The sequence below is a fragment of the Solanum pennellii genome, chromosome 6 (genome assembly GCF_001406875.1).
Source record: "Solanum pennellii chromosome 6, SPENNV200".
NCBI lineage: Eukaryota > Viridiplantae > Streptophyta > Magnoliopsida > Solanales > Solanaceae > Solanum > Solanum pennellii.
The window spans coordinates 54,761,018-54,782,442 of NC_028642.1; the positions used below are offsets into that span (position 1 = coordinate 54,761,018).

The 21,425-nt window shown below is 37.0% G+C and overlaps 2 protein-coding genes and 1 long non-coding RNA gene across 4 annotated transcripts; 1 reads left to right on the plus strand and 2 right to left on the minus strand.

Annotated features, from left to right (window-relative positions):
* Positions 1–1,723: 1,723 nt before the first annotated feature.
* On the plus strand, positions 1,724–3,475 carry LOC114077674. The gene is made up of 2 exons (XR_003579030.1): positions 1,724–2,566; positions 2,950–3,475. It is a non-coding gene; the product is annotated as an uncharacterized LOC114077674 (long non-coding RNA).
* On the minus strand, positions 2,804–15,764 carry LOC107022460 (DExH-box ATP-dependent RNA helicase DExH12-like). The gene is given in 3 exon segments (XM_027918104.1): positions 2,804–3,315; positions 3,932–9,928; positions 15,198–15,764. Coding segments are annotated over 2 exon segments (6,411 nt in total). The 5' UTR covers positions 15,639–15,764; the 3' UTR covers positions 2,804–3,315; positions 3,932–3,958.
* Positions 15,765–16,477: 713 nt separating this feature from the next.
* LOC107021634 (integrator complex subunit 3-like) lies at positions 16,478–19,586 on the minus strand. 2 transcript variants are annotated; one of them, XM_015222331.2, is made up of 2 exons: positions 17,596–19,586; positions 16,478–16,786 (listed from the first exon to the last, which is right to left on the minus strand). In XM_015222331.2, the coding sequence occupies exon 1, from the start codon at positions 19,355–19,357 to the stop codon at positions 17,852–17,854; it is 1,506 nt and encodes a 501-aa protein (XP_015077817.1). In that variant the 5' UTR covers positions 19,358–19,586; the 3' UTR covers positions 16,478–16,786; positions 17,596–17,851. The 2 variants fall into 2 exon arrangements, with proteins under 2 accessions (XP_015077817.1, XP_015077816.1); XM_015222330.2 differs by having other exon boundaries at positions 17,576–19,586.
* Between the last annotated feature and the right edge of the window lie 1,839 nt (positions 19,587–21,425).

Below are 21,425 nucleotides of genomic sequence, written 5' to 3' on the forward strand. Positions count from 1 at the left end.
GTTAAAGGGAACAAATTTCAAGAAAATGTCACACAATTTTGTGAACTTCATGTATTACTATTCATTGATTAGTACAAATCCAATTAATTTGTGAAAGTGTCTGTCTATAGAAATCTTTTTCATTAGTTTTTTGGAATTATCTTGTGAATTAAGAATAAAGTAAATATGATTAATTTCCCTAATTACATTCTAATTTAACTACACAAATATTTGTTATCAAGTAGATTCAAAATGCATCTCACACGTGAACATCTAGATAAATTTGATGAACCAGGAAATATTATGAATAATAATTACATTTTGTGTGTCTGGATAAGTAAGAAAAAAAATCCAAATTATGATGATGAGAAATAGTACAAGACAAAAGAACATGGATTTTTTTTAAAAAAAAAATAAATTCTGGGACAAAAGTGCAAAGCGTGCCATTGACATATCTTTTTTTGGTCTTTAAGAGGCCCATTTATTTTCTATTTGGAAAATAGATTTTTTACTTAATTTCATCTTTTATTACTGTTACATCCTCCTATTGTATAGTATTATCCTGTATTGTTTCAATAAATATAATATTTAAATAAATTGTATCGTTCTCCATTGTTATATATATAAAAAAAAAGTAGTATACAAAATAAGACTATTATAAAAAATTACATAATAATAGATGAAATAAAATGATGACAAATGCTAGAGAATTGAGTGTCTATAAGAGAACATTGAGGTTGACTCCTTCAAAATGGAGTTGTGAACTGGCTATGCACTTTGGTCCCATGAGGACCCTAATTTGTAAACAACTCTCATTAACTTGCTTCAAGTTTTGGAGACATTGATCTTTGTAATTTTCACATGTGATCTTTCCCCATCTTCTTTGTCCTTCTTACCCTTTTCATTTTTTACCACGTATTATTTGAAATTCACTTCATAAAAAAAATTTGATTCTCAAAGCTCGAACTCAAAATCTCTGATTAAGAACACTATAGAAATCTCATCCGTCCATCACATTCCTTAACCATTTAAGGGTAAATTTCACACGAGTAACTCAACTTATGTTTTGTTGCACGAAAGTCACTAAGCGAATATCACATGAAATTACTTAACTATTTTGTAATAAGAAGTCACTCAATTTTATCTACATTTCGCATAAAGGCACGTAAATCATTAAATCAGATCATCTATATATATTCCATAACCAAAAAGTACTCGAATAATTTGTGACTTCTATAATATTTACATAAAATTGAGTAACTTTTATGTAATAAAGTGAAAGTTGAATGAATGCTCATAGATTTTTACTTGATCCCTAGGTAGTCTTGTTCTCTTTCACTTAATGGTATGTTCATATAAAGGGTTATGGTACGATTACTTACCAAAGTGTTTATACATCCTTATCATAAAAGCTAATTAAGTAATTATTATTTGGAGTTATACTAATCTTAATATTCAGTATTCAAGTAAACATATCAAAGTAAACAACTCTTGTAAAAGGATTTTAAGGTAATAATGAAAGTAATGAACAAAGTAAATTATGAGCAAAAATAAGGAAATTATTCACAAAATTCTTGAGTAAGCTATAGACTTAATAATTTCTTTAATTGGTGGAGGAAAAGACAAGTCATGTAAGATCAATTGTAAAGTTAGTGGAAATTATTCACACTAAATTTCAAAGTTTAATCATTTCTTTTTACAATCTTCTTTAAACACTTTTAATACTAATCGATATTATATGCTGTATACTTTTTATCATTTTTTTTCCTTTTGGTGATTTGACAATGAAACACACTCGACAATGCTTTAAAAGATGATTAAGCTTAACAAATTTCAAAAAGAAAAAAAAAAGAATTTTGAAGTCACTAACAATTAGGTGCTTCACTCATTAATCCGACAAAGTGCATCAAGTTGATGATAGTCGTGGTCTAGTCGTGGTCTAATGACCAATCTGCCCACCCGTAGCCCCTAGAGCCGGTGCCCGCTCTAAATGGAATGAATCTCTTAGTTACGCTACACTCCAACCTGAGTCCCCATAGCGTTTTTCTTGTATTGGTTGCTCCATATAAACAGTCAGAGTCAATAAACCATTAAGAAAGGCATTGTTAATGTCAGACCAATGAATATGCCATTCATAAGATAAGGTAATAAGGGAAAACACCAGTCTAACAGTTGTAGGATGAACCAGTTGATTGAATGTCTCACCATAGTCCACACCATAAGAGTATGTATAACCTTGGCTACCAAACGAGCCTTACATCGATCAAGAGAGTCATCAATTTTCTACTTAACCTGACAACAGTGCTATCAAAAGCGAAAAGCCCAAAATAGCTCTAAGGTCCATTGAAATTTTAAGTACAAAGCGCAAATAAAGCTCAAATTTATTTCAAATGGTGCATCTAGCAAGTCTTATTATTAATGGATCAGCTTTGTTCTCGTTCTTTTAGTTACTCCGACAGTTTTGCTTTTGCTGCTTTATGTTTTATGCTCTTAAAAAGGAGTCCTAAGTGATTTAAGGGTCTCAACTGAATACAATCACATGAAAACAGATTGACTGCTGAGGCAACTGGATAATGTTCTGCAAGAGGTATCTTTTGTACATTTCTATGTTCATTCTAACCTGACCAAGTAGCTAAATATTGCCAAGATTTTATCCTAGTCCTTTTCCTTTTGCCTTTTGAAACTTACCAAAAAGGAAATATTGTAGCTTTGTTATGTAAGCTAGCAGATTAGAAGCTCATAATAGTTGATGAAGGGAAGTAGAAAATAAAGGAGGAAATAAATCGGCTAGAATTATAGTCTCCAGAAGGTAGTTGTGTTTTTCAACTAAAAACAAGATTAGCAGTATTCTATATACTGTCTTTTACTTTAGATTGAAAATAGACTTAATGCTCTAAATTAAGATCTATGAGCGCATTTCTCAGGTCTAAATGAAGAAATGTGAATATGATCTTATTTGTGCAAGTTCAGGTGTGAAGCATGAAAAGATAGATAGGAATAACAGAAACAGACCTCAGGCTTGTGAACCTTGAAAAACGGATGGTGGTTATCAGGTGCAACATTCCTCTGTGATATTCAGCCAATAGACAAAAAACCATCTCTCAGTTAGGCCATTCACGGAATTACCTGACAGAATGCTACATGGATCCTTGTGGTGGATCTCTTCACTTTAGCAATGAAAACACATCAGCTCTCTCCTTTCTGGCTGCCAAGTAGTCAAAACATAATAGGAAAATACCCAACTTCCAAACCCAGGATATAGCCATTTGCCTCATGTATTGCCAACTTTATCTCCTACAGACTGGTGAACCACAAGTGATGCAGGAATCAGGTTGCCTGAATAGTACAAAATGTTATAGCAGAAACAGGTACTTGATAAACCAATGAACAGTTGAAATATGCATTAAAAGGTTGGACTGTTGGTGTTGTAAAATATCAAGTGCATTATCTTGATCAAATATTCTTTTCAAAAATCAAAATTCAGGGCATATTATACAAATTCTCCTATTTTATATAGCAGATATTGATGAGTTAGCGGTCAACAATGGTGGAAAGATCATATATGCTGTTAACTGTTCGAAGCTTATCTATGTTGATTCCTTATCTCTACAGAAATATGTAAAAGGGGAAGAAGAAAAACGAAGGTAATATCTATGCTGAATGTGAATCCATACAACTGCCTTTAGGCATAATGCAAACAGGTGAATCCTAGTGTAAGAAAGCATATTACAATGACTAGCTTCTATTCATTAAAACAAATATAATGCCTTCAATGGGTAGAAGAAAAGGCAGAAAAATATAGGATATGAGGCAAGTAACCATCAGCATTTCAGATCACATTCTTAAAGCTAAAAATGAATTGCATAATATTGAAGAAATTAGTTGGTGAAACAATTTAAAGTAAGATAAAACAGCACTTAGTCTCAGTAGATTGTCTATAAGTAGTAATTACCAAAAAGTAAAAGCTATGTCACTCTCTTCAACTGTCGTCTTCAGGCATTACGTGGTTTATGTCAACTTCACAAGTGTGTTCCTCATCACAACCTAGATAAGAATCACACATGAAATAGAGTTTATACTTCCTCGTTCCAGCTTCAGCAGGGGCGGTGAAATCAAGCTTGATCCTTGACTCCCTCTGAAGATTAACCCTCTTAATAGCTACTAGTTGGTTGCTTTTAGTATCACCAACAACAAGCCACCATACTTCTTCCTTGTCTTTAGGGTATCTAGGCGCAAGCACAGGTCCAATCTCAGATCTTCGCTCAAGACTTACGTGTAAATTCACATTGTCTCCTGCTCTCACATTATCACCGTTCAGCACATCGTATGTCAAATCAATGTATGGATACTGCTTGCAGAAACGATCAATATCCACAAGCTGTGACTCTGATATTTGCAAGAGCTCATACCTCTCATCATCTTTCATCTCCACTAGATCAAACACACTCTCTACACTCTTTCCTGGATTCTCTTGGCACTTCTTAGCCAATTCCTTTGTGACGTGTGGAAGTTGAAGAAGCTCAGAATAGTGCCCCCACATTCCTTGAGTGATCATCTGGCTCGCTTCCATTGCTAGAAGTGCTAGATTCAGCCATCCATTACTGGATATTACATCAACCATTGCTTGAAGCAACCTACAAGCAGAAAGAAGTACCTCTTGCTGATCAGAAGCAAGATTCCCACCTACCATTTGCCTAGAGAAGTGGGCTTGTAACAGAGCATTAGCCTTGACATGAGGGTCTGTGTATTTGGGATTCCCAAAAGAGAAGTGCTGATGATTAACTAACCTTCTTATCAACTCCTCTTCACCGGGTCTTATTGGAAGCTGTTCATACTCTGTTGCTGAAGCCAAAATTTCAAGCAAGCCCTTCAACTTCGTTGTGGAGGTCAAAGAAGAGGTAAAACGTTCTATTGTCGTGTAACTGATGTAATAATATGATGCAATCAATCCATGATTCAGGGGTGAAAGCAAAACGTCATCTACCACAGCAACACACTTGCTTAACTCCAAGTCACTGATAGTATTCTCCACCAGCTCTGAGAGGTGATCCGAAATATGCCTGTGACTAACACCCTGCAGATTATAGTAGTTTGGATTCTGAGTGAGCCTTCTGTACATAAATGTCCATGTAAGGTAATCTACTGCATCCTGCTTGTTCTGAATAACTCCAACAACAATCTCTGTGTTGAAATTATCATGGAGATAGTGCTGTAAATGGCTCTCAACTGGGAATGCTTCATACAAGAAATTCTTGTAGTAGTCCTTGCGTGGTGCATGGCAGAGGATGACACACTTCCCCGAGCTATCTACAAGAGGTCGACTGGCATGACCCATCATCTGCAATAAATCACTCACTGGATAGTCACTGTGCACATTTTCCCTACCATCATGGTACTGCGTTCCCATAACCACCACCAGCTTGGCAGAGAGGCGCACTCCCCAACACATTTTACTGCTCATTACACATACTTGAATCCATCCAGTTTCAAAGAGTGTCTTCACTATAGCCTGATCTGTGCCAGACAAGCTTTCATGCAAGTAGCCCACACCATACCTTAGTGTTTCTTTTAGCACAGGCTCGTTGATTCTCTCCATAAAAGACTCCAGCTCTGTTTCAGATTTCATCAAAAACACAGGTGTGCCTTTGTTGTCCATGCTTGAGTAAGTCATCAGATCCACCGCAGCAAGGCGTGCAAGCTTCCTTGTGGGGACGTACACTATTGCTGGTTTTCCTTTCATTGCATGTTGTACTATTGCAGTATACGTGAGTTTTGTCATGGCTTGCATCCTAGCCTCAAAGTTAGCAATGTCAACACCCTGAATATGTATGTCAAGTGGCACAGGCCTGACACAAGGAGCAAAGTTGAAAAGTCCATGAGATGTAGCCCCAATCCATTGCCCCAAATCCTTGGCATTCGCCAGGGAAGTTGACAAAGCAACAATACGAACCTTGTTCTCTACCTGGCTTGAGATATATCGCATCCGAGAGACAATCACCTCTAGCACTTCACCGCCTTGGCCACCAATCAGGTGCAGTTCATCAACAATGAAAAGACTCACTTGCCTAACATACTTGCGCTGTTTCCAACGGCGGGATAAAGCATCCCATTTCTCAGGTGTGCTAATGATTAACTGACCCTTCTCTAACAGTTTCAAATCAGTCGCGGTTTCCCCAGTTAATTCAACCACTCTCATTCCAAGAGAATCCCCAAATTTCTTCTTCCAATCACTGTATCGCTCCTTAGCAAGAGCCTCAAGGGGAGCTATATACACTGCACGGAAAATACTATCAGGTCCTTTCTGATGATTTCTTAATATGGGAAGTTCAGCACAAATGGTCTTCCCACTAGCAGTTGGAGCTGCAACCAAGACGTTGTCCTCTGAGTTGTACAAGACTGTAAAAACCTGAGTTTGAACTGGATTAAAATGCTTTAAATCTTGATAAAGCGCTTCATATGCTGGATTCCTCAATGCAGTAACTGGTAGAGGTTGCAGGTCTAGCAACTCGGTGGGAGGAGGATACTTCTCTGGTAAAATCAGGTGCCGGAAAGGAACTGGTAAAACAGTTTGGGACCCTAGCCATCTATCAGACACAACATGGATGAAGTATTGAGGAGGCAATGGTTCATAAATTGGGACAGTGAAGTTCAAAGTATGGTCCTCATTAATATACTGCTTCTTCAGCATGAAATATTCATGATGAAGAATTCTCTCCCTGTCTTTATCTTCTACAATAACCCAGAAGGGTTCTACATAACCATGGACCTTATCCTCCCACTGGAAATCTGGTTTCATAGTCAATTCTACCCTCAGGATAGAGCGAGTAATTGGTTGAACATGTGCTGCAAGGTTCAGCTTTGGGAATTGATGAATGAATTTGTGAAGTGTTCTTCCCTGCTTCGGGAAATGAATAAGCTCCCCTAACTCTTGTGATGAAAGATCATAATACCGCTCCCAAGCCAAATCTTTCTTTTCCAATCTCATCAAGATTTCATTTGGAATGCCATGGAATTGGCGAAGTGGTGTCTGCACACTCCACATCCTCTTACTTATCATCTTGCACCATTTCAAAGCCTTATCAGCTAATAGAGCCCATCCTCTTTTCAGAACTATCTCAAAAAGGGCTCGCATCAGACGTGCAGCACTTTGAGTTATATAGACCATGTCCGATGACAAAGACAGCCCCTCAAGCTTCAGCTGTGAAATATATGCCTGCAATAGAACATTGATCTTGGCACTTGGCTCCTCAAGACTCTCTTTTATAGGAACGGGAACACGATCCAGAAGCTTTGCCAATTCCATTTTCTCATCCTGCCTTACTGTTACACATTTGAACTCCTCACTGAGAGAGAAGATTCTACAAAGCTCCATGTCACCAATTGTTGATTTCAAGTGCTCATTGAATGTGGAAATTGTCCCATGACTTATGTAGTAACAGCTAGCAATGCGACCCAAGTCAGTCACCTGGAAATATCCACTCTTCCTATCATACTTAATCAGGTTGTTTTTGTCCAGTAATGCAGCTGCAGAATGAACCAAGTCAGCACACCTTTCCTCAAAAGCATCTTCAATTTTGACACCAGCAGCAGCAAGACCATAAAGACTGGGATTTCGTACCATTCGAACATAGAGGTAAGTATAGAGGATCCACTTGCATGCCTCTTTGGCATTCTGCACAGTCCCAAGGACAATCTCTGCGTTCAACTGATCAGGCAACTTAGATATGAACTGACTTTCAATAGGAAGTTGCTGATTCATTAGAGAAAGATAATATTTCAGTGAACTGTGTCCAGTTATGATGATTCCTTCTCCATAAGTGTCATATTGAGGCCTTCCAGCACGGCCAAGCATCTGCATAACATCAAGGGGACTCAGTTCGGTCCAGGCTCCTTTCTCAGGGTTGTATATCTGAGTTCCTTTTATAATGACAGTATGTGCAGGTAAATTGACACCCCAAGCTAAGGTTGCTGTTGACACCAGAACTTGCACATGTCCCTTAGCAAAGAGGTCCTCCACAAGTTGACGATCGGTCCTAACCAACCCCGCATGATGAATTGCGAAACCATATGATAAAAGATTCTTGAGATCATTGTTTTTGACAAGATCTGCATGAGACTGAAGAATTTCTCGATTTAAACTGTCCTCCTTTAAAAACTTACCTAATGTGTCATTAGCAAGTGCAGTATTTCGTATTGCACGAGCTGTCCTTGTTGTTTCCTTCCTTGAGTGGACAAAAATAAGCACTTGCTGCTTTCCTGCCACACTGGTTACCTTCTCATAGCAAACATCATTCATCAGCTGGAATCTCTGCAACGGCTTCTTAACAGTAATTCCAACATACTGTTGAGCCAACGGGACAGGCCTGTAACTATTGTCAAAATAGAAGAGGCCTTTGTTCAGATCAACTCTCAAAAACTCTGCCACATCCTCAAAATTTGGAAGTGTCGCTGACAACCCAACCAGCCGGATATGCTCTTTCGTGGTCTCAATTTGTCTGATAGTTCTTGCGATTAAACTTTCCAAAACAGGACCTCTGTTGTCATGCAGGAGATGTATCTCATCAATTATAAGAAGTTAAACAAGCTGTGTAGATGTCCGATCACCCGACTTTCTGGTTATGATATCCCATTTCTCCGGAGTTGTCACAATAAGTTGAGTTTCTTCAATCTGTTGACGAGTTAGTGACTGATCTCCACTCAATTCTTTCACAGTGACACCGTAGAGCTCCAAACGCCTGGAGAGATTGCCAACTACTTCAGCAACAAGGGCTTTCATTGGTGCCACATAGACAATCTTATAATTGTTATGATTGAAAGATCCATCTTCCTTACGGTTCAATCCAATTTGATGAAGTATAGTGAGCATAGCTACATTAGTCTTGCCAGCTCCTGTGGGAGCACACAGTAAGATGTTCTCAGGAGTAAAAAGGGCGGTTTCATATACTTTACTCTGCACCCTGTTCAATTGGATCATTCCAGTGAAAGCTGGTTGTGCCCACTGTGGAAGGGAAGAGATGTTCACAAGCTTTTCTCCGGGAGCTAATGGCTTTGGCTTCAATGCTGGCACATGAACTTCCTCATAACCCTTCATATGATTCCTATATGATCCTGCTGGGAGCTCACAGTTTTTATTTGTCATCAACAAACCACCCTGATGGAACGCAAGGCTGTCAAGATTGAGCAATGAACGCTGGCCCATCGACCAACCATTATCAAGATCTTCACCATCTGCACCAGATGCATCCTTAAGTCGCCTAGCTTCTTCCCTAAAGCTTTTCTCCAAATTCTTCTGTCTCTCTTTCGCAGTTTCCCTAGTAGTAGCATGCAACTGTTGTAATATTGCAGCATGATCTGGCCCCAACCCCAACATGTCTTGTTCGATTTTCTTCCTCTTTTCCTGGTCTTCAGCCCTTGCGAGACGAGTACACCACACTACCTTTAGCCGGTTTCTCAGAAGATACTTGATTAGACTAAACTTGTCATATTGCAGATGCACCAGCAACTTTGTTTCCACGTCACGATCATCACCACTTTCAGCAAGAATTTTAAAAACCTCTTCAGCAAGCTTTTGACTCTGTTGCGGATCAATCTGCTGCTGCTCATAAGCTTGAGAAATCTTTCTTTGAAGCCAATAAGCATCTATATACTGAACATTCAAAGCCATGCCCAGATCAGCTTCCTGCAATATTTCATCATCAATGCCGCCGCTGCCCATCTGCATATTACCAGCAACATTACCTTCCAGCTGCACATACTCATCCTCTTCTCCATCATCTAGCACCACATCAAGATCACTTTCTTCTACGTCTTCTTCGTTCTCCTCAAAATCAACTGCTACACCAACATCATCATCATAAAGCACTTCATCATCACGATGACCATCACATTGATAATCAGTAATAAATCTTGCAATTGACACAAACTTATCAAATACCTTATTCGATACGGATATGTTATTTGTAGTTTTGATGATTTGACAAACTTAGGGACCTTGTAAAGGTACCGGGTTTATTACTTAAGTATTGCAGGTTCTTACTTGAGTATTGCAGGGTTCTTGTCTGAAGTATTGCAGATGAAACAAACCCAGGGACCTAGTAGAGGTACCAGGCTCTCATAGTGATGAGCCAGTCGACTGCCAGCTGGAGATAGTACAGAAAGTAGGTGCACACTTCCCGATGGCGTCAGAAAGTGTGACCTTTCCAACCAATGGCAAAGAAGTTTAGGAAAGGGACTTGTCTATACAAAGACACTTTCCTAAACACTTTTTGGTGAGTTTTTTGCAACTTGATAAAAACTTTTCAAGAACTCTTGCAAAGGCTACACAAAGCAAAGGCAGAATTATTCCAAGGACAACAGCAACATCTGGGGCTTTTCGTCTAGTTGTTTAGGAATTTATTCTCTTGTTCTTAAATTGTAAACCACTCCTAAATCTATAAAGGAATTGGTGTGTTGTGTTAGAAGTCTAAGTTGTCCAGGCGGGATAGCTTAGTGGGCAGATTGTTTTTCTACTTAGGCTTGTTGAGCAATAAAGGACTATTGCTTAACGGTAAGATTGATAACTCTTTCTTACGTTTGGTGGAATCGTGTTTCGCTTTTGCTTTTGAAGATTAGTGAAAACGATTGAAAATCCTGTGAGACAGGTCGTGGTTTCACTCCCTTAAGCAAGGAGGGTTCCACGTAAAATCATTGCGTTGATTTTACTGCATTTAACTTTCTGGTATTTCTCTGAAGTGAAGTAAGGGACCTGGTCCATTACTTGTTAAGTGAAGGCAAATATTCTATCAAGTGGCATCAGAGCAGGCACTCCCTATTCGGTTAACACCAAGGAAGGGATATTTGTTCTAGAATGGCTGCTCCTCTTAATCTCGAAGAAGGGCAGTCGACACTCAGACCTCCTCGCTTCAATGGACATTTCTACAGTTGGTGGAAAGTTAGAATGCGTGACTACCTCATGGCTGAAGATAGCGAGTTATGGGATATTATATTAGATGGACCATTTGTTCCCATGATGGAAGAAAAAGATGGAGAAAAGACCATTACTGTTCCAAAGCCCAGGCAGAAATATGATGATGCTGACAGGAAAAAGATTGAAAAGGGTTTCAGAGCTAAAACTCTTCTGGTCTGTGGGATAGGACCTGATGAGTACAACAGAGTGTCAGCCTGTGAGTCTGCTAAAGAGATTTGGGATAGCTTGTTGACGGCTCATGAAGGAACTGAACAAGTCAAAGAATCCAAGATTGACATACTCACTTCACGATATGAAAACTTCAAAATGAAGGAAGGTGAAACAATACATGAGATGTTCACCAAGTTCTCTTCCATTACAAATGAGCTGAAAAGTCTGGGTGAACCCATAAGCATGACCAAACAAGTCAGAAAAGTGCTTCGAATTCTTCCAAAGTCTTGGGAGAGCAAAGTTGATGCCATTACAGAAGCCAAGGACTTGAAAGTGCTGACCATGGATGCGTTGATTGGAAATCTTAAAACACATGAGATGAATCGAAGCAATGATTTGTCAAAAAAGGAAGTCAAGAAGGACAAGTCTCTGATGTTAAAGTATAAATCAGAAGAAGATTCAAGTGATGATGATGATATGGCATATCTCATCAGTAGATTCCAAAAGGTTGTGAGAAAAAACAAAATGTATAAAAAGGGAACTAATGGGACTCGAAATACTGCTCAAGGTGATACTTGCTACAAGTGTGGAAAATCTGGGCACTTCATCAGAGAGTGTCCTTTGCTCAAGACTGAAAACAAGGAACATCAAAAGCACAGGGGTGACAAAGAAAACAGAAGGGACCTGGTACTTGGAAACAGAGATCGTAAAGCTGCTGCTGATATGGTTGTAAAAAGGGCTCTTGCTGCATGGGGGGATTCTTCAAGTGATTCAGAAGATCCTGATGAGTCAAAAGATGTGTCTATGGTTGCTGTGCATGAGGAGGAAACTGTCTTCAATGAAATGTTTGCTCTCATGGCACACACAGAAAATGAAGAAGAGAACAATCAGGTAACTCTTCTTGACATGAAAATTGACTTGGACAAATATTCTCTTAAGAAATTAAGAACCTTGTCAAAAGTCATGTTAGATTCTGTGATAGAGCTAACATCTGAAAGAGATGCCATTAATGCTGAACTTGAAATTCTTTCTGAAAACAAAGTTCAACTTGAAGAGACAATGGCAAAAATGGTGTCTCTAGAGTTAAATAATTCTGAACTTAAGTATCAGTTGAGTCAGCTTACTGAAAAGGCTGAAAAACTAAATGGAGAGCCAAATAGCTTGCAAGCTGAAATTGAGGAAAAATTGAAAAACTCTGAGACAAATCTCAGATTGTCACTTGAAAAGAATAACAAATTAGAACAGGATGTTGTTAAACTTAAGGAGGAACTTGAAAATTCTCTTAAGTGGACCAAATCATCAAAGTTATTGTCAAATGTGACAACTCAGAGCAATTTCAATAAGAAAGGGCTAGGAAGTTTGAACATCACTCCTCCTTATAATCCTCACAGTAAGTATGTGTTTGTATCTGACAATTTGTTATGTCTTCACTGTGGTAAGAATGGACATCTGAAGGGTGAGTGTTCTAGCTGGAGAAACTCCTGTGAAAGGCTCTCTAATTATGCTGAAAGGCAAAATGTACCAGAAGAGAGACCTGGTCCTTCAAAGCATGTATCAACTCACAGATTTTCAAAGAAAAAATCTGTCCCTGCTCCTATGTCCTTTGTTAGAAAGCTACAAAATCTACCATATTGGACTAAATACAATCTAATCACTCCTTTGTCTCCCTACTGGGAACTCAAGCTGAAATGGGTTCCCAAGCTTAACAAGTAATTCTTGTTGCAAGTGAGTGAGAGGAGCAGCAGTCAATGTTGGTATATGGACAGTGGATGCTCTAAACATATGACTGGTGACATCAAAAATTTCCTCTCACTCAAGACACTTCAGGGAGGAGGTGTCTCTTTTGGTGATGGAAAGAAGGGGTACATTTTGGGTGTAGATTTTTGTGCTGAACAATGGAAAGGATGATCTGAAAAATTTGATCCTAGAAGTGATGAAGAAGTGTTAAATCCAGGTTGGTGGTGCAAGGATCAATTTGAGAGAAATCGGTTAAAGTTGGGCATGTTGATCTCCAAGTGATGTTCTTAGCTAACAGTTGAACTTCCTTGATGGCTAAAATTGCAGTGCAGGTATCCTATGTGTAAACATTTAAATATCTGAACAAGATCCTTTTTGTACCTTTTGTAGGTATACTCTCAGCAAGGACCTGCTTAGCAAGGGAAGAAACTAGAACAACTGAGGAATGAAGTTTAACTGTGCTATGGTACCTGGTGCCTGTTCAGGTTAGCATTTATACATTAAATTGAAACTGAAAAATATGACCGTTGATAATGCCACGTGTCAGTCATCGGTTACTCTGACCGTTTGTTCCATCGTTTCTTTTCAAAACGACACATCCAATCAAGGACCTGGCACCTTTTCACTCCTTCTAAAAGGCCATTTACTCCTTTTTGAAACCCTCATCTGTCTATTAACTTCTTCCTGTTCACGAAGGGTTTTAGTAAAAGCTTAAAAGGCAAATTTTGTTTCCTTCTTCTTCACTTCACTGCTCATAGAAACCATCTCCTCTTGTAAAAAAAAAATAAAAATATGCGAGTGCATTGAAGGAAGAGGCTATCCAAAGAGCAAGATGGCTCAACTTATTGAAGATCAGGATCAGCTAAAGCACGAGGTTGAGGAGCTTACTGTGCGTTTGAGTGGTAAAGAGGCTGAGATTGCTATACTCAAAGCAGAACTGTTTACTGCACAGAGTGAGGGACCTGGTTCTTCAGTGGTACAAGCTCTGGAGAGAGAGAATGCTGAGTTGAAGACGAAGATAACTGCCCTGCATGAAAAGGCTATCAAAGATAATGATGCTGTCAATGCACGACTCACTCTTGTCATCCAGTCCCTGTCTCATCCTCCCCCCTCTTCCTAGCCTGTTGAACAATTCCCCCCTGTGTCAATTTTTTTTGTGGCTTATCACTGTGTTGATGGATATTCAGTTTGTTTTTAATGTGTTAATGTTATGATGGCATAATGGTTAACTTATTCCTTTGCTGTTCTGATTATCTTCCTTTGTGCATGCTTTTCCCTTACTGATTGATTGCTCTTTAAGCTTTGATCTTGTTCAGTATTTCTGTTGACATCATTGGTTTACTGCATATCTTTTTTATGATGCCAAAAGGGGGAAGTGAAACTGTAAGTAGCTAAATGTTTATTCATGTGAGGAATACAGTGAGGGGGAATATACAGTGAGGGGGAATATACAGTGAGGGGGAACAATTCTGGAGAAGATCTCAGATTATGGTTTGTCATCATCAAAAAGGGGGAAAATGTTATTTGTAGTTTTGATGATTTGACAAACTTAGGGACCTTGTAAAGGTACCGGGTTTATTACTTAAGTATTGCAGGTTCTTACTTGAGTATTGCAGGGTTCTTGTCTGAAGTATTGCAGATGAAACAAACCCAGGGACCTAGTAGAGGTACCAGGCTCTCATGATGATGAGCCAGTCGACTGCCAGCTGGAGATAGTACAGAAAGTAGGTGCACACTTCCCGATGGCGTCAGAAAGTGTGACCTTTCCAACCAATGGCAAAGAAGTTTAGGAAAGGGACTTGTCTATACAAAGACACTTTCCTAAACACTTTTTGGTGAGTTTTTGCAACTTGATAAAAACTTTTCAAGAACTCTTGCAAAGGCTACACAAAGCAAAGGCAGAATTATTCCAAGGACAACAGCAACATCTGGAGCTTTTCGTCTAGTTGTTTAGGAATTTATTCTCTTGTTCTTAAATTGTAAACCACTCCTAAATCTATAAAGGAATTGGTGTGTTGTGTTAGAAGTCTAAGTTGTCCAGGTGGGATAGCTTAGTGGGTAGATTGTTTTTCTACTTAGGCTTGTTGAGCAATAGAGGACTATTGCTTAACGGTAAGATTGATAACTCTTTCTTACGTTTGGTGTAATCGTGTTTCGCTTTTGCTTTTGAAGATTAGTGAAAACGATTGAAAATCCTGTGAGACAGGTCGTGGTTTTACTCCCTTAAGCAAGGAGGTTTCCACGTAAAATCATTGTGTTGATTTTACTGCATTTAACTTTCTGGTATTTCTGGTATTTTTCTGAAGTGAAGTAAGGGACCTGGTCCATTACTTGTTAAGTTGAGGCACATATTCTATCAGGATACATTCAACACCTTCTCAATCTCCATCTTTTTCTTATCAGAATTACTGGAAAAACCGTCGTTTAGCACAGCCAAAATCTCATCAGCCGCCGCACTCACAATGTTGAGAAGCTGTCCACATAATTGATTCTGAATCAAACTGAGCAAAGACTCATAAGCAGCTCTAGTTTCCTTAGTTTTCGGCTGGTAAACTCCTCCTTCCTCTGCCCAATTAAGAACAGAACTTTCTTCTCCCTGAATCCTCCGTCTCTTCTTGTTCTGTATAGTGGTCTCAGAGACAACAAATCGTTCCCGCTTCTTCTTCTGAATTTTCTCCGGCGGCGTACTCCGGTAAACACGATCTCCAAACTTTTTGGGATCAATTCTCCCAAACAGAGACTCAGCTTCACCGGAAGGTTCATGCAGCCCGGAATAACTTGTTGGAACACGATCGGAATCTGACATATTCAATCCGAACTCGGAAAATCAAAAGTTACCGGCGAAGATTTTGTTAGAGAGAATATAAAGCAATTGAGTTTTATCTAATTAGTTGTTTTAGATAATTTTGACAATAATTCTATTTAAATATGAATTAAACTAATTATGAATTAAGATTACCAAAAGCTAAAACAGTTTACTATTAATAATTAAAGTGAATGTCAATTAATTCTAAAGTACTTGGAAAAGAAGTTAATTAATTGTTTGGAGACCAAGTTAGCTAGGAACCAACCTACAAATTACTTTGGGATTAAATCTAATTTAAATATCAAAATATTTACGTGGAGACGTAGTTCCCTTGTTGAGGAGGCTTTCCTGTACATTTATATGACAAAAAAATTGTGGTAAAATCTTTTTTGAATTCCTTGTTGAATAATATTATTGTGTATTATTTTATAACAAAAAGGATTTCTACCAAAGAAATAGGAGTCTGCTATATTTTCATTAGGATTATAACGTTTGAACTTGAATATATTTTCAAATAATTAAAATGATTGTTTTTTAACATGTGAATGTGCATCATTTATTAATATATAAACATGATAAATTATACAATTCAAAATTAAAAAGTGACTAAATATTACAAAAATATAAATTTAATAAAATAAAATGGTTGTTTGACAAATATATATATATATATATATGTTTGCTAATGATGATGGAGATGATTTGTAGTGGTATTGATTGACGATATATTCATAGTAGTTAACGGCGATTTTAGTATTTTTGCCAGAAAAAATACATCGAAGATGAACCTGTTCCCTATTGGCTATTAGTGAGAATGACTATTTTTAGAATCAAAATCATTTGAGAATGACTATGATCCCTTATTGTTGTCGAGAAACTTGTTTTGAGAAATGATTTAAAAGTTATGGTTTAAACATCATACTGTACAACAATATATTTGTGAAACAATGAAAATTTCAAGGCTAGAAAATCCTCAGTAGCCGTAACTTTCAGAACCTGCAAATTGAAAATAAAGTCCACATGCAATAAAAGTAGAGTAATTTTGGTCTCAGTTGCCAAAGAAAGCTTGCATTGAGAGCCTATGTAGGAGATTTCTGTGGACAGAAGATGTAGATACTTCATAGAAGACCTTGATTTCATACCTAAATCTGCAGGAGGATTCAATATATCAGACATACAAGCTTGAAACAAAGCTGCAATTTGTAAGCTTCTTCGGAACGCAAGCAAAAAGAAAAAAAAGGATGTGGAATTCAATCAGGAATATCTATCTATACTATTAACTACTCAAAATTCTATCTATTTTGATTCCATAGCTCTACAGAATTATGAAAGGGGGGAGCGAGAGAGGGGGAAATCACAACATATATACTTAAATGTAGCACTGGAAAAATTGAAGTTGTGATTGACATACATTTGTTTTCCCTAGCCTTGGACAACTTTATCGATAAAGTATATTCAACCCCCTTACTCAAAGAAATAGTCACCATTTTGGCTGTTAGTTAACAAACCTACGCTTGTCAGTTTCATTTTATCAAGCCACCAAAAATTCTGTAAGAGCAGCTTGGATAGGCTTTTCCATGACCAAATTTAGACATGTATGTTCCTAACTTCTATTTCTCTTCTATCTGGGGTTGTATAGTAACAGTGAGGTTGGGAGAACCCTATCTTGTCCCTGAGTCCTCTACAACACAAAATTGTGATCACATCTCACACAGATGAGACAACCAAATCTCATCAAAGATGAGTTGTTCAAGATGTTTATCCCAGTCTAAGTGATTTGACAATTACAGAATGCAACTATTGACAAAAAGAGAGCTACTCTGGAAATAGAGAATACCGATATAAACATAAGAATGAGAAGAATGTGCATCACTTAAGACCTAAAGAAACTTATAGCAACATGATGGGGATATTTATCTTCAGGTATCAAGAATTACCCAGAGAAACTTCCTATCACCTTGATTTTGAACTTCTCCTTGAAACTTTCATCACTTGAGTCCAACTTTAGCTATTGGAGCAAAAAGATCATACGAATTTCTCCAGAAGATGAAAGAGATGTTTCTCCTATCACCTTGATTTCAAACTTCTCCTTGAAACTTGTATCCAGTTGAGTGGAACTTAACCGCTTGTTGGGGCAAAAAGATCACAAGCAATTCTTTGGGAGGCGAAAGTGATGATCAACAGATCTTCCCTGGATAAGCCTGTGATGACAATTAATTACAGTTCACCCTGTTAGGGTGTTGGGATCCCAAGCTTGATGAGAGCAAATGGCTAGGTGGTGGTGACATATCATGGATGATACTGGCTGATCCTATTTTTTGGGAATGGATACCTTGCATGACCAATACCAATTTTCCAAACATTTCCCTATGAACTGGTGCTATCATGTCACAACGAGTCAAAACATCAAGTGAACTAACAACTCCTCTTTTAACTAGTGTAGAAAGAGCTGTTGACACCCCTCTGGAGACTATCTCCTTCCTCTCAATATCATAGTTGTCAACCACAATTAGTAGGAACTCGAGAAGAGTACGGGTAACTTCAATATAATTGGGTATAGAGTTCACCATCAAAAGAATTGCAGGCTCAACGTTCATTACATTATCAGTGGTTTCATCATAGAAAAGCCAATCATAAAACAATGCGAGCTTCAAGTTTGCTTGGACATAACTCTTCCTGCACGACGTCAATAGCCAACCAATCACAGCCCATCTGGGTAAGATATCTGGTTGCATAATTTCACTGGATGGATGAACTGAACAGCATATAAACCTAACAATGTCGGTTAAAATGACTTCACTCCCAGGTACTCCAAGGAACTTCTTAGCGAACCAAACCTGGTACCTCTTTTGGTTACCCAACTTGACATGTGTAAGCAAAAACTTCAATTTAGTTTCCATTTCAGGAGTTACTCGAAGCAAAAAGTATGAACTTGGAGTTTTTGTGTGGTAAATTTGTGAAAGATCTTTAAATCCATCCACCCCAAACTGTCTTGGATTCAATAACAAGTCTCTCCATATGGCTTTAAACTCAGGTATATGAACCAAGTCTTGCAAAAGTCTAATTAAGTCCCTCCCTATCTTCATACACAAAAGAAATTGTTCCCTCAAAAGTCGAACACAGAATACAACCTCCATTCTCTTCAATCCATCAATCATTGGATTACTTGGAACTCCATAATGATCGGCCAATAATCGAAGGAACACATACAACCCCTTATTCAAAATCAATGGTTCTTCCTCTAATAAACAATCCCAATTGGCTAAAAACAGTGCAACCATCTCCAAACACAACCACAAATTTCCCTCACTAAAATCCCCACCTACAATTTGCCTTAAAAGAGCCACCATCAATTTATCAAATCCTATAGCCAATACATTCAACATCTCTTTAGTAACCCATATAAGCTGAATTTTCACAGAGTCAACCAATTTTACATACAATTCATCAACAATCTTGACAAGCATACAAGTAAACAAATCATACCCATCAATAACAATTGCATGTAGATGCTTAATATGAACTTCAGCCAAATTGGGTTGGGATAAAATGCCAAAGATTAAAGCTTTATTCAGGTTTGAGTATTCCTCTTTTGTTAGCACTTCTAAGGTAAATGGTGGGTTTAGTTGGGGTTTAAGAAGCTCAAAAGCTTCTCTAAAAGACACTTCAATTGGATTTTCAGCTTCATGGATTCCTCTTTCAGTAAGCTTTAAGGCCATTTGTAGTGAATGAATCACAATAGATGCAAGATTAAACACCAAAAACAGCTACATAAGCGTACCTTACACAATTATTTTCAGAAACAAACTTAGGACCTTGCTGATCGAGTTGTTCGGTGCTTCGCCGGGAAATCACCACCGGCGGGGAGGTAACGGCGGTTGTTTAGGTACTGCAAATTGCCGTCGCCTAAGCAAGCCCACATCAAAATATATTATTTTGGTCACTTTTAGTTATTTCTTCCCCATTTTATTTTACTGGACTACTAAAAATAGATTAGTATTATTTTAATTTGTTTATTTATTTTAATTAAATAAAAGAGATTTTTTTTTTGTTTTTTCTTCATATTCCCCTTATTTGAAATAGTGATAATTAAATTTTAAATTTTAAAATATCCCACTTAAAATTAATTTAATAAACTTTACTTCCGATAAAATCTCTATCAATTGTGTAAGTCAGCAATGACGCTTGGAACTGAATACTAAATTATTTGTAAAGATGCTAGAGTGAAGAAAAAATGATTAAAATAGAGTTTGTATTTTTGGAGGCGATATAAATAGAAAATAAAAAAAATTAAAATGAAATAAGACTCATGTGCTTATATATAGAAATTTATAATAATTCACGGAGGGTTGAGAAAAGAAGCTCTTTTGCGTCGTTATCTTTGATTTCGATTTTAAATTTTAATTTGATGAATCGATTCACTAATACATCTTCCAATTATTTTTTAGAAAAAAATCAAATCTATACTTTCCGAAAAAGCCCGTCCGAACATAGTTTCACGAAAAGCCACCAACAAAAAAGTTTATCTTCAATTGAAACCCAATATTTGGCTATAAATATTCACCATTCCTCCTCTTTTTTTCCACTATGAAAATTTTAAAATTATCTCTTTGGTTTCTGCAATACTTTGTATAATTGCAAAGTAAGTTTTACATATAATTTGATTATTTTTTAAGTTTGTTATACATTAGAATTTGAAATATTACGTGTTATATTAATATGATTTATTCAATTTATCTCAAAAAATAATAATTATATGACTCTCCAATACTGAGGAGAAGATTAAGTTTTTTAAAGTAATGGAACGCTGAGAAGGACCATACGTTTAATAGGCTAGCCAGGCTAAATCATCCATAATTGAAGCCTCAAGAGAGGTCAAACCCTAGAGTAATAGATTTATTGTCACTTACATGATCACTTTTTCTTTTTAGTTTTTCAGTCGGTGTTTGAAGCGTATATTGAAGCTCTGACTAAATTTAAATCGCGCTCTATATGGCCTATTCGGAGGTGACACTCCCAACAAAATTTTCTTTATACGTAGGGCTCGAATCCTAGATCTTTGATTAAAAGTGTCAACTTCCACCAATGCACCACAACCAATATTGCTACTTAATTCTATTTCTGGGCTGACATAAAATAAAATTCCAGCTTTTATTCGCATAAATCTACTCCAATCATTAAACAAAAGAAAATAATTTGGTAATCACCTCACTTAATTGCATAAATTTAGGTCCTTATTTGCATGTAATTATTAGGACTAGTGAACATTATTGGTTAAAAATGAACTAGCATAACTCACCTCTCACATATCATCAACTGGTCCATTTGTCCTTGTAGAAAATTAATGGAAAATACATTTTTAAAAAAATCTTTTATATGCTCAAATGAACAAGTAAAATAAAACATTTATTTTTTTATAGAAAAATCATATAAAATAAAACATATAGAGTAATTTACTTAAAATATCACATTTGATTTGAAAAAATCAAATCTTCATCATTGCTTAACATTAAATAAACGTGTTTGTTCATCGATGTTTAAAGACTAATTAGTCTTATATCGAGTCAGTTCTCATGTGGTAAATATCTATTTATATATCATTTTTTTTAGATTTTACGTCCCATAATTTTTTTAATCGATAAATTAGCATAAATTAATTTATTTTAATTGATTAAAGTGACTAATAAACATGAATTAATCATTTAACATACTTACAAGACCTATACTTCTCAAGGGATTATAAAAAGAATAATATTATTTCTGTATTGATTTTGTGAATTAAAAAAT

Bases quoted from the DNA above. Each gene is read 5' to 3' on its own strand.
- LOC107021634 (XM_015222331.2), bottom strand. From the start codon at position 19,357: ATGGCCTTAAAGCTTACTGAAAGAGGAATCCATGAAGCTGAAAATCCA.